The 17,251-nt window shown below is 41.4% G+C and overlaps 1 protein-coding gene across 3 annotated transcripts in view; it reads right to left on the bottom strand.

Moving 5' to 3' along the window:
* Positions 1–17,251, bottom strand: part of ARHGAP6 (Rho GTPase activating protein 6) — an 807,277-nt gene that overhangs the window by 331,625 nt on the left and 458,401 nt on the right. The window contains exon 1 of one of the 3 annotated variants that reach the window (XM_073664709.1): positions 13,747–13,963. The exons of the other annotated variants lie outside the window; for them this stretch is intronic. Within the exon in view, the coding sequence (XP_073520810.1) occupies positions 13,747–13,791 (45 nt within the window). The 5' untranslated portion in view covers positions 13,792–13,963. Of the gene's footprint in view, positions 1–13,746; positions 13,964–17,251 lie in introns of those variants that run through there. 3 annotated transcript variants of the gene reach the window in all.

The raw sequence follows: 17,251 nt of genomic DNA, 5'->3' as shown, positions 1-17,251 counted from the left end.
ATACCAACACAAAGTAGCAAGTATTTGTGAAGTGTAAAGTAAATGATATATGGATTTCTTATTATTTAAAAAATATAAATCCAAAAATTGTGACGTGCACTTGTATTCAACCCCTTGCAGTCTTATATCCCTAAATAAAATCCTGAGTGACCAATTGCCTTCAGAAGTCACATGTTTAGTAAAGTGAGTCCACCTGTGTGTAATTTATTCTCAGTATAAGTACAGCTGTTCTGGGAAGGTCATTAGGTATCAAGCAGCATCATGAAAACCAACGAACATGCAGGGGACACAGCTAGCACATGGAAGAAGGTGCTCTGGTCAGATGAGACCAAAGTTGAACTTTTTGGGCTAAATGCAATACAATGTGTGTGGCAGAAAACTAACACTGCACATCATCCTGAAAACACCAACCCTACTGACAACCATAGTGGTGGCAGCATCACGCTGTGGGGATGCTTTTCTTCAGCAGGGACAGAGAAGTTGGTCAGAGATGAAGGGAAGATGGATGGAGCTAAATAAAGGGCAATCCTGGAGGAAAACCTGTTAGAGGCTGCAAAAGACTGGAGACTGGGGCGTAGGTTCACCGTCCAGTAGGACAACAACCCTAAACATACTGCCTGAGCTACAATGGAATGGCTTTGATCAAAGCATAGTCATGTGCTTGAAAGGCCCAGTCACAATCCAGACCTAAATCCCATAGAGAATCTGTGGCAAGACTTGAAAATTGCTGTTCACAGACCCTCTCCATTTGATCTCACTGAGCTGGATCTAGTTTGCAATTAGAATGGGAACAAATTTCAGCCTCTAGATGTGCAAAGCTGACAGACACATACCCCAAAAGACATGCAGCTGTAATTGCAGTGAAAGGTGGTCCTACAAAGTATTGAACATATACTTGAGGAAAATCACAAATGGAACCCGCACCCAAAAAAAACACAGCAAAAAAGCAGCAAAAATGTGAAACTTGCATTTTGAACACAAAGTTATTACTGCCAAAACAACAGATTTTGGATGTAGAAAAAAAAAGCTGCAAACACGCTGTGTGTGAACATAGCCGTAAGTGTTCTAATTTTTTTGTCCATATATTGTAGCTGTCAATCACTTATTTGGACCATCTGCATTACCGCTAAGCCCAGGATGAGTAGACATTTCATTGAATAAAATCTAAGTTCTACTGCATTTTTTCCCACAAAAATTTCAATCTGTTCAATTTATCCTGCTCTAGGACATGTCGCAGACAGATTGCACAACCTTTAAGAGCGGACAGGTTCCTTTTCAGCAGAGGTTGAGTTTCACTTTAGGAGGAAAAGACCGCTGCCATATTTACAAAGAAAAGCTTGTCAAGCCACAGACACACTCATGTCAGGGGCAGACACAAACAGCAGCGTGCCCCTCTGCAAGAACAATATATGGGCCCCTTAATCTCCTACCTCAATATATACAGTAGATCATTCCGTTATGTCTTTCTGACAATCACAATAGTGAAAAAACCTGGAGGTCTGAACTGAAACGTAAATTGATGTGCATGCAAAATGTAAATGCATGTTCACACAAGGCCATTAAACAGAGAGAAACCAAAAACAAGAAAAAATACCCAAATAACTGGAAGTAAATGCATAGATCGCACAGTGCAAAAATAATAATAAATAATAAAGGGTATTTAGCTAACATAATTTTGATCAAAATAATGTAAAAGCTATCCCACCACGTCACGGCAATAGTGAGTGACGATATTCAATATCTCAGTCCCTTACATGCAATCTAAGGCCACGTTCACATGTTCAGTATTTGGTCAGTATTTTACATCAGTATTTGTAAGCCAAAATTAAAACTGGGTGACAAATACAGAAGTGGTGACGTGTTTCTATTATACTTTTCCTCTGACTGTTCCACTCCTGATTTTAGCTTACAGATACTGATGTAAAATACTGACCAATTACTGAATGTGTGAACACGACCTAACAGTAGTATGAAGCTGCTTTTAAAGGGGTTGTCCACTACTGGACAACCCCAGCTTAATCAATTCAGGACCAGTTGCAGCCAATGAGCGTCCGGTCCACAGCTTCAGCCTTTACTACGTTGTCAGAGCAAACATCTGACCTGACGGAATATTGATGAGCTGCAGCCAAAAAGCGGCCCATTATTGGCCGCAGCCTACTAGTGAGGCTAAGTGCCCACAATTCAGAAATGCTGATGATTTTTTCTGCATCTCCCTGGCAGGAAAAACGCATGTTCACATGTTAACCAGGGTGTTAACCAGACAAGCAATGTTTTGTAATGCAGCAATTGCTCACCTGATTAAGTTGTGAAAATTCTTAGGCGGCCTCAGTAGGAAAGGATCCAGCTGCTCCTCTGGTTGGCAAATCCAATGATGAAATCAAAAGGTATGGAAAAGCGGATATGCTGGCGGTGGTAAATAAAGATGTCCAGGGAAAGCTTGAAATTGTAGAACAGGTTTTGTGGTTTATTGTCAACGCATTTTGAATTACAACTGACTTCATCAGGAGAACCACAAAAGTGGGCATCTTTTCTAGACATCTTTGTTTATTGAGACACCAGCATATTCACTTTCCCATAGCTTTTGATTTTTAGGTTTCCTTTATGGTCTATTAGTTCTTGAGCAGTTTCTGGAGATATCTTAAGATAAGTATATGCCCTCCTAGGAGGGGCCTTTTTTGCCTGCATGATTACATTATATGCCTACCTTATAACCAGTTGTGCACACATGCAGTGGAATTCTGTTTGTAATATGTCGCTGCTGCTCTGTTCTTTGATTACTGATTGTGGACCTAGTAATATTTAATATTCCTCAATACCCTCTATCTAGTATATAAAAATTTGTTCCACATCCCATATCATGTTGGGAGTGGAGCTGTGGTGTCAAATATAGGCAGAGTAGGTCATCTTTTCTGCCCTTCTTTGATCTGTTCTCCCCTGACAGCCATCTTCCCCGAGCACTGCAGGGCCTGGGTAGGGACTTGTAAGGTGAGTCGACGATGAGCGGGGCGTGCCAATATACAGTAGAGCTTTACATCCGCTGTCAGGTAGGGGCAGTGTTAGGGCAAAGATCAGGCCCTAAGACATATATGACAACTGTCTCTACCAACTCAACTCATCTATCTGTCTAATTAAGTAAATTCTTTATTAGTGGTTGACACCATAATTGTACCTTTGTTTCATATAGAACGTTTTATAGGGATAAATAGGGACCCTCAGGGTCAGTCATCGCGGAGCGGGGGCACCTCTCTCGATCATTAGGGTGCCAACCCCTGCGGTCAGGTAGGGGTAGCTATAGGATCCAAACAGGGACCTAATTAGCTTACTTCTTTCCCCTCATTGGAATGATATTTAGTATCTAACTCGTGTACGTCTATATATGTGTTGATTTTAAAATAATTTTCAATAAAGAGTATTTTTTAGGGGTTCTTACACAAGGGTTTAGTTGTTTAATGGGCCCCTTATGCCATCATTTTTTCTGGTTGTGTTATATTAGTTCTTGACCCTGAATACCAAATGTCTGTTTTCCGCAAGAGCAATGGTAAGAAAGGAGTTTCCAATTTCTGCATGGGCAATATAATCACCGCCTAGCTACAACGAGCTGTAACATTGTACATGTTGCTCTAAGCAGCACTGCATTCATCAACTCTCTCTCCCTTTTTTGTACATTTCTACAGAGCAATCATTGCAAAGGGACAATAACAAATCCTAACAACAATTACCAGGTGTATAAGAGATTTAATGACAAATGTAACATTCAGCGGCATGCCATCCACGTTCATCACCAGTCCTACATTCAACATGACTAGTGATGAGTGAGCGTGCTTGGCACTGCATCGGGGTGCTCGATCGAGTAGCGAGCAGTGGCAAGTACCGCATGGTGCTCGAGTGCTCGGATCCCGGTACGTATATTATCTGAGCAAGGAGCAGAGAGAGAAAGATTTTCTGTCCTCTGGAAAAATGCTCAAGTTTGCCATTCACTTCCATTGTGCTCACTACTCGAGTAGAGCATGTCAGAGCGTCCGACGAACTCAATTCGAGTACTGAGCACTAAAGCATTTCACTGCTCGATCAACACTAAACATGACACATCCCATTTTTCCTGCATGAATCCACAAAGCCAATATAAACAGAGACAAATCCGAAGCCCTTGTGCGGGACGAGGTGATTTCAGTGGCTGTGATTTGTAGGATTCCTTGTTTGCAGAAATAATATTTTTCCTGGGAGGCTGCTCCCAAACTCGCCTCTTACAGGTAGGTACATCTGAGAGCTGACAATGTGCAGCACTGGATGAGCTACAAAGAGTTACCAGGCCGCCTATGATAACAGAAGTCATCAGGGCCAGCGTTCCCAGAGCTTTCATCCAGTAACAAAAGTTCACCACTTTGTTTTGCTACTGATGAACATGTGGAGCAGATGAGCAAGTCTGTTTTTGTACGGACTGGAGTGAGTATCTGTCAGTGCGCTGCAGCAGAAAATCAAGAGGTCTTTTAAGTTCTTATCTATAAATTATCTGCTTCAATCTAGAATGACAACATATAATTACTGCAACCTGACATTCCATAAATGTTTTATATGGGCTTTTTTAAACTTATCCCAAAGACACATCATAAAGGCAACAAAATGATAACCGTTGAAAAAAAGAGTATATATCAATGGGCGAAGAGCACATTGACATTTTACAGGGATACTGTCACTTGTCAACCAGGAGCAAAGATGAGAGAGGAAAATTGCCACAGTATCACTGTCAGGTTGTAGCCAGCTGCAACTTGCCCTAGGACATGCCTTGTGGGGTGGTCCTAGGACATGCCTTGTGGGGTGGTCCCATTACGCCATGCACCTCAGTATTAAATCATGGGTCATAACAAGCTATGATGAGTTTTCAGCATAAGTCATAGTGTATACAAAGCTGTAGCATTAACTCTCCCATTGAAATACATGCGTGCACAATCAAGCAGGCATGAATGTCCAGTATATAAGGGAAGGGAAGTCTGGAGAGATGATCGTTTGACAGACAGTTATATAATGTGTATGAGCACATTAAAGCTGTATAGTTTGCTGCAATATCCTCCTCTGTGGCCTTCCTGCTAACAGTCTCGCACCTCTCCAGTCCATCCTTAACTCTGCTGCCCGACTAATCCAGCTCCCACGTCTCTCCTCTATACTCCTCTGTTGAAATCAAACTGACGTTGAAGGAAAGTTCTAACATTAAAATGTTAAATGGTCCCAGAGAAATTGGCAGGTTGGCCGGATAATAATCTAATGTAATTGTCTTTATGACCGTGTTTATGACAGTGTTGTACCAGTTCTGCGAGGCTTGAGACCAATGTGTCTTCCTCCGCCCAACCTACCACAAGCACTGACCCTCTAACATATCGGAACACATTACTAAACTTTTTTATTTAATTCTTGATTTTACTCACAATGTACACTGCAGGTGATGACTACAACTCCCATTATTGTTGCCTGGCCAGGTTGATCTCAGGGAGATCAGGCAACAATGATATGAGCTGCATTCAGCACCCGGCGCCTGAGAACAGTGCAAACTGTGCTTTTCTCAGGGGTCGATACGTGTGATAATGATGCGACACACGGTTGCCACACATATAAAACACACAGACACGGATATCTCCGGTACTGGTTTTTCCAGTACCGGAAATATCAGGACATGTGAAAGAGGCCTTCTGATCGTTTTGGAGTTTAGCAGCTAATATCAAGTAGTAAGATTATTTACTGTTCATTTCTTGTAACTGTGATACTGGTTAAACACACACCCTGTAGAATTAAAGGAAAAAGAATGTGTAAAAATTGGAAATGTGATGTCAAGCTTTCTGCAGCCAAAAGTGAAGCTTATCGGGTTACTGAAGTGGAGACACATAAAATAACTACATTCAAAGTAAACCACTACAAGAAGACATGTCAACACTGGAAGGATGGAGGGTCAGATCAAACTACTAACCCTGGAAGCTGCTAATTATGTTATTAGGGAAATCCAAGGCTCATTTACTAACAAGTCATTGAGGCTCAAAATATGCAAAAATATCAACCTGGCCAGCTGGTATCTTACTACTGCAAGTTTCATAAAATGAGACCTAATAGCTGTAGAAGTGCATCTGTCCTTTACACGTTTTCAAAGAGAAAATACCTGAAAAACTTGGATGTGAGAGCACACAATATGATGTCTCTTTAGTCCCGCTCATTCATTTTAATGGCCTTAGCAAAGATTATTCACACTAGTGTAATAACAGACTTGTTGAATTGCTCCACATATACAACAGAAGCAAAACATAGTGGTGAACTAGTGTTACTGGATGAAAGCTGTGTGAACATGTACTGATGCCTTGTGCTACCACAGGTAGTTCTTTATATGATGGACATAGTAAATCAGTTTACAAACAGATTTTATTGGATCCTTGTGCAGCCAATTGACTGAAAATAGGACGTACTATTAGATCTCATTAACCCCATGGACTGATAATGGGACCTACATAAACCTACCAAGAAAATGGTTATCATATGTCAAAAGTAATTGTTTTCACATAACTATATTACTTGGCCATATTCATTAGACATATTTTTTAATAAAGACATGAAAAGAGGAATTAAGAAAAAAAAAAAAAATATTCACTGTCATTTCAACAAACTTATGCTCAACCTAGTGACTTAGAAAATTATAAATGACTTCTTTTATCAAAAAAAGTCACTTTCGGCGCCTGCTCTCCTGTCTGTAAAACTGCATGTAACAACAGAAAGATGAGTTTTCAAAATTTGGAAAATGCAGGGCCAAAAAACACCAGTAAGTGTACCAAAACCTATTTAAACACAATATATAGTATGAGGTCTGCAGACCCATGTATTTAATCCTAAATTCTGTTGAAATGATAGGTACATGTTAAAGGTTCTGTACATTCTTGCACTGATTTTCTGCAGAATGGGAAAGCAGTGCAGGAATGAAGCTGCTGTGATAGTTCATGATAGCTAGTGAAGGCATCAGCATCCTGGATTCAGAGAACAAAAGTCCAGCATGTATTACTGACAGGGAGTAAAATATAGAAAAGCTTACAGATCCTTAAAGGGTAATCTTCATTTTAGTTTTTATTTCATAATTCAATAGTACACGTGAAAATAAGCAACTCTGTAATATATCTCTTCAGAGAAATCTGCTTCTTCTCTTCCTGGACTGATTATTCATTCTCAAAATTGCCAATACACAGGTAAAATCTGTATTCAGTAAAGGCAGATTTGTACATAACCAAGATAGGAGATGGCAGTTCTTACTGATAAGATACTATGGAAAGAGGGAGGTGGGAGGAGCTAGAAGCAGAGCTCCTCCCCCTTACTCCCAGCTACATAGAATCTTATTGATTGCAACTGTCATCTACCTTAGGAATGTAAAAATCTGTCTTCATTACAGGTTTTACTTGTGAGTTGGGATTTTTGAGAATAAATGACCAGTTCTGGAAGAAAAAGCAGATTTCTCTGATAAGCTATTACAAAGTTTCCTATTTCCATGTGTACTATTGATTTATGAAATGAACAAATGAGTTCTGAGGTTTTGTGACTTTTATTTATTCATAGTAGTGTTTTTTTTATTACACAAAATTGAATTGTAATTTTTTCAAGTGCCCAGATTTTACAATTCATACCTATAAGTACCAAAAGGGTCAATTTGACCCCATACATAATTGTATTACTTCTGCGATCTTACAGGTCACTTTTTGCAACGTATCTTTAAAGCATGAGTAAGCAAAAGGGTCTGACAAACGACAACATTTTGAAATGTCTTCAGAAGTTATCTGAAAATGAGTCAGAAGAAGAAAATCAGGAACAAATACAGTCTGATGAACAAAATTTTCCTCATAACATTTCTAAAGAATTGGAGTCAAGCAGGAACAGTGATGTAATTGACAATACCGAAGATCATGGAGAGGATGATGGACATCCTACTACATCAACAAGATGTATGGCAAATAAGTTATTTTTATTCCAGAGTCAATACTTTTGAATGGGGGTCAAACTGACCCCTAGTGGTACTTATAGGTATTATGAAACATGCAGTAGTTCTAGTGTTAAACCAGCTGTATCATATTGTTTGTGTTGGTTGTATCACTATGGCTGTCATTGATGCAGTGTTTTATTTTTCTCTTTATTGCCAAAAAGCTAGAATGAGTTTCAGAAGTTCCAGGAAATATTGAATTTATAAATTATATGACCATTTTGAGAGGCATTTTTGGATGTTGCTGCCCTATAATAATCATCTTGCTTTCATTTAATGAAGCTTATAAAGCAACTTTTGGCTGTGACTTTTCATGTCTAATCCCAAAATAAAACCAAGTACATATTATGGAAAGCATCCAATGAAGTGAGAAAGAATAGCAGCACCTGGAAGCCATTGGTGTGGTGTGCATAAGCAATGAAGTTACAGGGTGCCTGAGGGATATGTTAAAATTTGATTGTTAACAAAATTCTTCATAGGATATAAGGAATTTTCTTTCTAGGTATGTGGAAGTGCATGCACCAATTACTACCTTGTAATTCTTTACTTGGCAATTGTAGGAACAGTAGCTAACCTAAACATATCCTAGGAGATTATTAACTAACTCATACAAAATGACTGTACTGTATTCAGAGAAAAAACACACAAAGTACAATGCACAAGAAAATGGCATAAGCAAATGAAATCGGGCAAACTACAACAAACATTAATAAGCGCAAAACAATCCAGGCTCTTCATTGGCATCTGGCACAAGAAGAAATTTTCATTAACGTCAGCATTATGCACCCTGTAACAAACGTCTCTATACATCAGAATAAAGGAAATGGCTCGACTTATGCATTGTACCAGAAGGAAGTGGTTTGCTGGAGCCTGACACTTCAAAATAAAGCACTCTAAACATAACAACCAGAAAGAGTTTCATGTTTTCTGAAAACACACAAATAAGCACAGGCATGCCGCATTCCCTGAGATAATCGAAGACATTCCGCCATGCAACCAGCTATGGGAAAACCCCAAAATAACATTTATTCCGCAGCCCTTTAAAGGGGTTCTCTAAATTTTCTTAACGAGAGGCACTTTAAGCTCTTGGGCACCAGCGCAACAAAATGTAAAAAAGCTCTCATCTATGATATCCACGTATGTGTGAGAGTGGTCTTTGTGCCTCTAAATGCACCAAGGTTCAAGCGCCACTGCTACCACTGCAACCCCTCCAGGAAAGCCCAAGGAGAGGTCAATAATAGACATGTAGCACACTCTTACTTTGTAACTAGGGATGAGCGGACCCATGGAAGTTTGGGTTCTGGTACTCGACCTGAACTTTAGTCCAAAGTTCAGTTCAGGTCCCAGAACTGTACCCAAACCCAAACCCCATTGAAAACAATGGGAACCCAAACTTTTTGGTGGAAAATTCTCTCTCTCCTGGGCTTCCCCGGAACTCCGAACATTGCAACGGACTTCCGGGAGAAATTCATGTTCGGCGTTTAGCACCGGACATTAACATCTCTATTTGTAACACATGTTGGCTTCCAGCTGGAAACTCTTTGGACAGATACATATCTGGACACATTGGCTATAAGAAGCACTGCCCATATGCCTGGGGTCCTTACTGGAGAAAGCATATTTGAAAATTTGACCAAGGTGATTGTACCTGTCAACATTATTCATAAAAATCTGTACCTTTAATACCATTGTCCACTAATGTAGTAGATGCAATTTTTCATCCCATCATCCAAGTTGCAGCACTCATTAGGGTATCTACATACAGAGATGAGACAGATCTCACTTGTTCTTATTTGCACCCACACTATGTATAAATGAATGCATTAAGCAAAATGTACACAGATCTCAACCTAATCCCATCACTTTGATCATCACCATTGTTACTGCATAGAGAGTGATTAGAAGGGGACTTCCATTATGGGAATTGTAGGGATTGCTCCATTTTACACATTCACATATGAAGTAAACATGTCTTTACCGAGTGTAAATGCAGAGCACATAACAATGTCCAGATAATTATCTGTATACCCATCTAATTGTCAATCAGCCTAATGTGCTGCAGGCAAAATGACCATCCCAGTCTCTTGGGAGAACAATTAATGTCTATATACATTTTGTTAAAAGTACATACAACATTGAAAGCTTTGCCAGCTAGTCTTTGCATAATGACAATAAAGTGTAAAGCCATTTAAAGTGAGGACTATACTATAGTCATGAGCTGCCCATTCTTCATAAACACTGAAACATCTGCTTTTGTCATGGAGAGAATGAACTTTTACCTTATGCTAAGTGCAGACAGCAAAAAAATGAAAATAAGATCTTTCCCAATCTTTGTGCCACAGTGATGGGCCACGAGATCTCGGCATGGTTGGTTTTCTGAAATATTCATATCCCGCTGCAGGATTATAAGCGTCATATAAACATTCATACAGAAACATCTTCCATATAACGGTGTTACAAATCTATAGGCGGCATGTTTAATGTGCCTCACAGCGGATATCATTTATGACTTGTCAAATTGCCATATACATTTAAAGACTGCACAAAAATAACCAATAAAATCCGATATGGTATACATTCCAAATTTAAATGATTTATGCTGCGATTTTAGTACCATACATATTGTTACTGAGGTCCCTATTGATGATGTTGCATAAAATATTACTATGCATATAAACAGGTTAGAGCCATTGTTGATCTGTGTGCAAAAATCTTAAACAAATGTAAATAATAAAACTTGTCATATATATACGCCCCCCAAATTATTATTTTGCGTTGTTCCCTCCAGCAGTCCAGTTTATTTACTAGACCATAAAGATGATACGACGACAGTGATGTGACGCAATGTGACCTCACCGCACAGTGATGTGACGCAATGTGACCTCACCGCACAGTGATGTGACGCAATGTGACCTCACCGCACAGTGATGTGACGCAATGTGACCTCACCGCACAGTGATGTGACGCAATGTGACCTCACCGCACAGTGATGTGACGCAATGTGACCTCACCGCACAGTGATGTGACGCAATGTGACCTCACCGCACAGTGATGTGACGCAATGTGACCTCACCGCACAGTGATGTGACGCAATGTGACCTCACCGCACAGTGATGTGACGCAATGTGACCTCACCGCACAGTGATGTGACGCAATGTGACCTCACCGTACAGTGATGTGACGCAATGTGACCTCACCGTACAGTGATGTGACGCAATGTGACCTCACCGTACAGTGATGTGACGCAATGTGACCTCACCGTACAGTGATGTGACGCAATGTGACCTCACCGTACAGTGATGTGACGCAATGTGACCTCACCGTACAGTGATGTGACGCAATGTGACCTCACCGTACAGTGATGTGACGCAATGTGACCTCACCGTACAGTGATGTGACGCAATGTGACCTCACCGTACAGTGATGTGACGCAATGTGACCTCACCGTACAGTGATGTGACGCAATGTGACCTCACCGTACAGTGATGTGACGCAATGTGACCTCACCGTACAGTGATGTGACGCAATGTGACCTCACCGTACAGTGATGTAACGCAATGTGACTTCACCGTACAGTGATGTGACGCAATGTGACCTCACCGTACAGTGATGTAACGCAATGTGACTTCACCGTACAGTGATGTGACGCAATGTCACCTCACCGTACAGTGATGTGACGGAATGTGACCTCACCGTACAGTGATGTGACGGAATGTGACCTCACCGTATAGTGATGTGACGGAATGTGACCTCACCGTATAGTGATGTAATAGAATATGACCTCATCGTGTAGTGATGTAACGGAATGTGACCTCATTGTATAGTGATGTAACGGAATGTGACCTAATCACATGGTGATGTAATGAACTGTGACCTCATTGCACAGTGAGATAACAGAATGTGAGCTCATCATCCCCATTATGTTAGGTCACCAACGAAGAAACGTCACACTGTACTAAGTGTTGGGGCCGTAGGAAGATTAACAGTAAGGAGAGAAGGAAGTTTTTCTCTTTCTAGTTTCAGCAGGTCCCTGGATTGTTAAAAATAAGTCACAGAAAAGTCAAGGGACAAATAAGATCTTGGTCATCCATCACAGTGAGAATGGTATAAATCAACCCCATCTCCATAGAGGTTTTTCAGCTTGAGCCGCCCTGTAGGCAGAGCAGATGTTGTCTATCAGCCCATGCACACATCCTGCTGGGTGACCATCACTGACTGCACTGCAGCCGCACCACAAACTTCACCATCACCTTCTGCTTCCAAAAAAGGCCATGGACTATTAGATTGTATATGGAAGGCAACACAAGGCAAACAAATAAGCATGAGTAGTGAATATCATCCATAGCAAGCATAGTCACTGTATATCACCACACAGTACTAGGTATATAGCAATACACTCAATATAGAAGGAGCATAGTCACTGTATATACAGCAATACACTCAGTATACAAGGAGCATAGCCACTGTATATCATCACACAGTACTAGGTATATAGCAATACACTCAATATAGAAGGCGCACAGTCACTGTATATACAGCAATACACTCAGTATACAAGGAGCATAGCCACTGTATATCATCAGAGTACTAGGTATATAGCAATACACTCAATATAGAAGGAGCATAGTCACTGTATATACAGCAATACACTCAGTATACAAGGAGCATAGCCACTGTACATCATCAGAGTACTAGGTATATAGCAATACACTCAATATAGAAGGAACATAGTCACTGTATATACAGCAATACACTCAGTACACAAGGAGCATAGCCAATGTATATCATCAGAGTACTAGGTATATAGCAATACACTCAATATAGAAGGAGCATAGCCACTGTATATACAGCAATACACTCAGTATACAAGGAGCATAGCCACTGTATATCATCAGAGTACTAGGTATATAGCAATACACTCAATATAGAAGGAGCATAGCCACTGTATATCATCACAGTACTAGTATACAGCAATACACTCAATATAGAAGGAGCATAGTCACTGTATATACAGCAATACACTCAGTATACAAGGAGCATAGCCACTGTATATCATCAGAGTACTAGTATACAGCAATACACTCAATATAGAAGGCAGTGTCTTCTGGACATTATCTTACACTATGTAGCACCCTATGTAGCACTCTATGTAGCACTCTATGTAGCACTCTATGTAGCACTCTATGTAGCACCCTATGTAGCACACTATGTAGCACTCTATGTAGCACTCTATGTAGCACTCTATGTAGCACTCTATGTAGCACACTATGTAGCACACTATGTAGCACACTATGTAGCACACTATGTAGCACACTATGTAGCACACTATGTAGCACACTATGTAGCACCCTATGTAGCACCCTATGTAGCACACTATGTAGCACACTATGTAGCACACTATGTAGCACACTATGTAGCACACTATGTAGCACACTATGTAGCACACTATGTAGCACACTATGTAGCACCCTATGTAGCACCCTATGTAGCACACTATGTAGCACCCTATGTAGCACATGCTGATAGTCTCAGGAGGAGGGGGTCCCACTTCTGGTGAAACACAATGCAACCAGGAAAATGGTGTAAAATGTTAGAGTCTACATTATAATGATCAACAAGTCAAAAAAAAGTCTAAAGTGTGAGTAACAAAGCCTGATGCAATCCATAGACTATAACAGTCTCTGTGCACATGTCTGTGACTGCACCGTCTGCACTGAGAGCAGATTAGTCCCTGACCATCACAAGTCACTTACAGCATAGCACAGCCTCCTGTCACAGAACACCGACTCCCCAAACATCGCGCCCGGAGTCCTCCACAGTCCTCGTCCTCAGAGGAAGAAGTCGCACAAGTATCGCTGCTTCCCACACTGCATCCACATTGTTGTAATCCCACAGCCAGACAGACAGAACGAAGAGGAGTGAGATCAGGCACAGGCGCGGGGCTGGAAGCCGGAATAGCAGAGCTCCACCTAATGGCCAGCACTGGAATCCCAGCAGCAAGCAGCCACAGCTGGGCTGCACTTCATCTGCACTGACACTGCCATGTCCCCAGCAGGAAGGATCTTACCTACCCCATAAATGCTGGTTATAGCCTAGGAGAGTGTTCACACTAGATAGATTCACAGCAAACAGGAGATCACCTTGTGGTTGGATGCTGGGCAACTTTACTTCCTTGTGTGGTAAGAATGACCTGGCACCATGGTTCTCCAGGTCAGTACAATTATGCCAATACCCTACTTGCATAGTTTTTTTTTTGCTATTTAAGAGATGAAAGAAATTTGGAAGTGTGTTAAAATTTTTTAGTTGGTATCGCCATTTTCCAAGACCCATAATGTTTTTATTTTTAGGATCAGTGGAGCTGTGCGAGGGCTTGATTTTTACACGGTAAATTGACAATTTAATTAATACCAAATTGTGATACATTTGAAGTTTTGATCACTTTTTATTTCATTTTTTTAGGGAGTTGTGACCGAAAAAAACGCAATTGTGTCATTTCAATTTTTTTCTTTTTACAATGATTACATGGAAAAATTAATTTTATAGTTTGATAGACCGGACTTTTATGGATGCAGCAATGCCAAATCTGTTTTTTTTATCTTTTTATTTTCACAGAGGAAATGAGGGGGTGATTTGAATTTTTATTTTTTTTATATTTTAAAACTATTTTTATAAATGTTTTTAGTTTACTTTTTAGTCCTCTTAGGTCTTAGGACTCACTTCTGGGTGGGGCTTGTGATACATGTCCGGTCAGCGCATCTTGAATGCCGCTGTCAGAGATTGAGAGCAGCCTTTAATGGTTAATAGACATGAGCAAACCTTTTGATGTTCGGGTTCGTCGACTTTACCTGAACATCAAAAAAAGGTTCGTGTTGGGGCACCTTTACCCGAACACAAACTCAAATTGGGACCCAAGCAACCATAGGAATCTGTGTGTCAGCGCGGGAAACTGGCCCTTGTAACATCGTGCAGGTAACAGCGCTGCCGAATCACGCTGTCAGATGTCAGTGTGATCCCGCAGCTGTGACTATGATCTACGGTAAAAATTCTCACGCAGCGGTGATGCCGTAAGTGAGGTCACCTTGGCTCATCAGTTGATGAACTCCTGTGACCTCTCTCATGGCAGCTCAGCGCTATACACTGACACAGGAGTGATGACACTCCTGTGCCAGTGTGTAGCCAGCTGTTCTGTAGAGCAGTCACATCTGCTGATGTGACTGTTCTACAAGTGAGATCTGCGTGGAACACTGTGGATTATTTCAACACGTCAGACTGATGAGGGATATGGTTGTTTTTTATTTTTTTTTACAGGAGACCAGGGCTTCATTGGAATGGGCGTTAGGTGAGTATTTTTGCTGTTTATTATTTTCTGTTTTTTTCCAGGAGATAATGGTTCCAATGGAATGGGTGTTAGGTGAGTATAACTGTATTTGTTAGGCTATGTGCCCACGATGCAGAAATAAAGCAGAAAATTTCTGCAGCATTTCTGCATCTCCCTGGCAGAAAAAACGCATTCAGATTGTGCATGCGTTTTTCCTGCAGAATACATGCGGAATACATGCGGATTCACATGTGTATCCACATGCGTTAACGCATGTGTTTCCACATGCGGACTGACAAGCACTTTCCAGGCGATAGCATTACTTGGAAAGTGCTTGACAACTAGGTCACACTGTATAAATCCATGCAAACGGCATGGATTTATATAGTGTGACCGTAAAAATAAAAAAATAAAGCTATACTTGCCTCCGATGCCCCGCCGTGTGTGCTGTCGTGCTCGTCCTGGCTTCTTCTGGTTGCCGGGCTCTCGCGAGACAGCCTGCGGTCACATGACCGCGACGTCATCTCAGGTCCTGGAAGATAAGCGCTGCCGGCAAGCAGAGAGAAGCCGCCGGACAGGTGAATATAAACTTTATTTATTATTTTATTATTTTTTATAGGCTGTGTGCCCACGTAGCATTTTTCAAGCGTTTTTGATGCGAAATTTCCGCAGCGGAAACGCTTGTAAAACGCTTGGTAACACGCACCCCATGGTCCCCAATGGGATTCCGCAAGTTCTATGCACATGCTGCGGATTTTTCCGCAGCGTTTATGCTGCGTTCAAAAATCCGCAGCATGTCATTTAATTTTGCGTTTCCGCAAGCAGAATTGCCTTTGTTCAATGCATAAAAAACGCAAGGCAATTCCGCATGTGGAAAACGCGTGATAAACGCGCGATAAACGCGTGCGGAATTCCGCATGCGTTTTTCCGGGAGAGGACTTGCATTTATGCAGCAGAAATTTTCTGCTTCATAAATGCAACGTGGGCACATAGCCTTACAGGTACAATGGTACCCAGGTCTGGATGAGAGTCTTCTCTCCTCCAGACTTGGGTACCATCCGCACATTGAAACGCATATAATCCGCATGTACAAATGTACAGACACGGATTATATGCGTCTCAATGCAAGTCAATGGCGGCAATTCCGCTGCGCTTCCGTAAAATTAATGAACATGCTGCGGATTTATGAGCGCTGCAGAAACGCTGCGGAATAATCCGCAGCATGTGCATTGACATTGCGGAATGCCATTGGGGACCATGGGGTGCGGATTACTCCGCAGCGGAAACGCATGAAAAACACATCGTGGGCACGCAGCCTTATTTTTAAATGAAAAAGAAAAAGTGTATTTTTTTACTTCAAATAAAGGATTATTTTCTTGCTGTGTCTTTATTTCACAAATTTTACTATGCGGTTAGCTTCTCTAATACTAACCTTGGCTTCATGTCAGGTGCCAATGCAAGGCTGAGATGAACCCCAACAATAATTACCCCACTTGCTACCGCATAAGGGCAAGTGGAAAGAGCGAGGCTAAGCGCCCGATTTGGTCTTCCTTTCTTTTTTGATCGTATATCTGCATGACAATGGCAACATTGTCTGGAAGGTTTTGCATCCATCACTATAAATCTCTGGTGCTGTTCCATTTTCTTTTAAATTAGATAGATATATATATGGATAGCGCCACACTCTTCACAGGACCCCACCTGGACCCAGGTATGATTATATCAACTTCCTTGATCATGCTACAATTACACACTGATGTGGATGATTTGTGCATTACTACATATGGGCACAGGGGCGGAACTACCGCCCGTGCAGCCGGTTCATTGAACGGGGGCCCCGAGGGAGAGGGGGCCCCTCCAGCCTCCAGCAGGGCCGCCATCAGGGCATGACTGCCCTGACTCCAGTATGGGGCCCGGCCGGTAGGGCCCCCCTCGGGGGC

This window comes from Phyllobates terribilis, unplaced genomic scaffold (assembly GCF_046119375.1).
Source record: "Phyllobates terribilis strain yellow unplaced genomic scaffold, ASM4611937v1 Scaffold_2__4_contigs__length_985480577, whole genome shotgun sequence".
NCBI lineage: Eukaryota > Metazoa > Chordata > Amphibia > Anura > Dendrobatidae > Phyllobates > Phyllobates terribilis.
The sequence above is the reverse complement of the archived record's forward strand: the minus strand, read 5'-3'. Positions and strand labels throughout refer to the sequence as shown.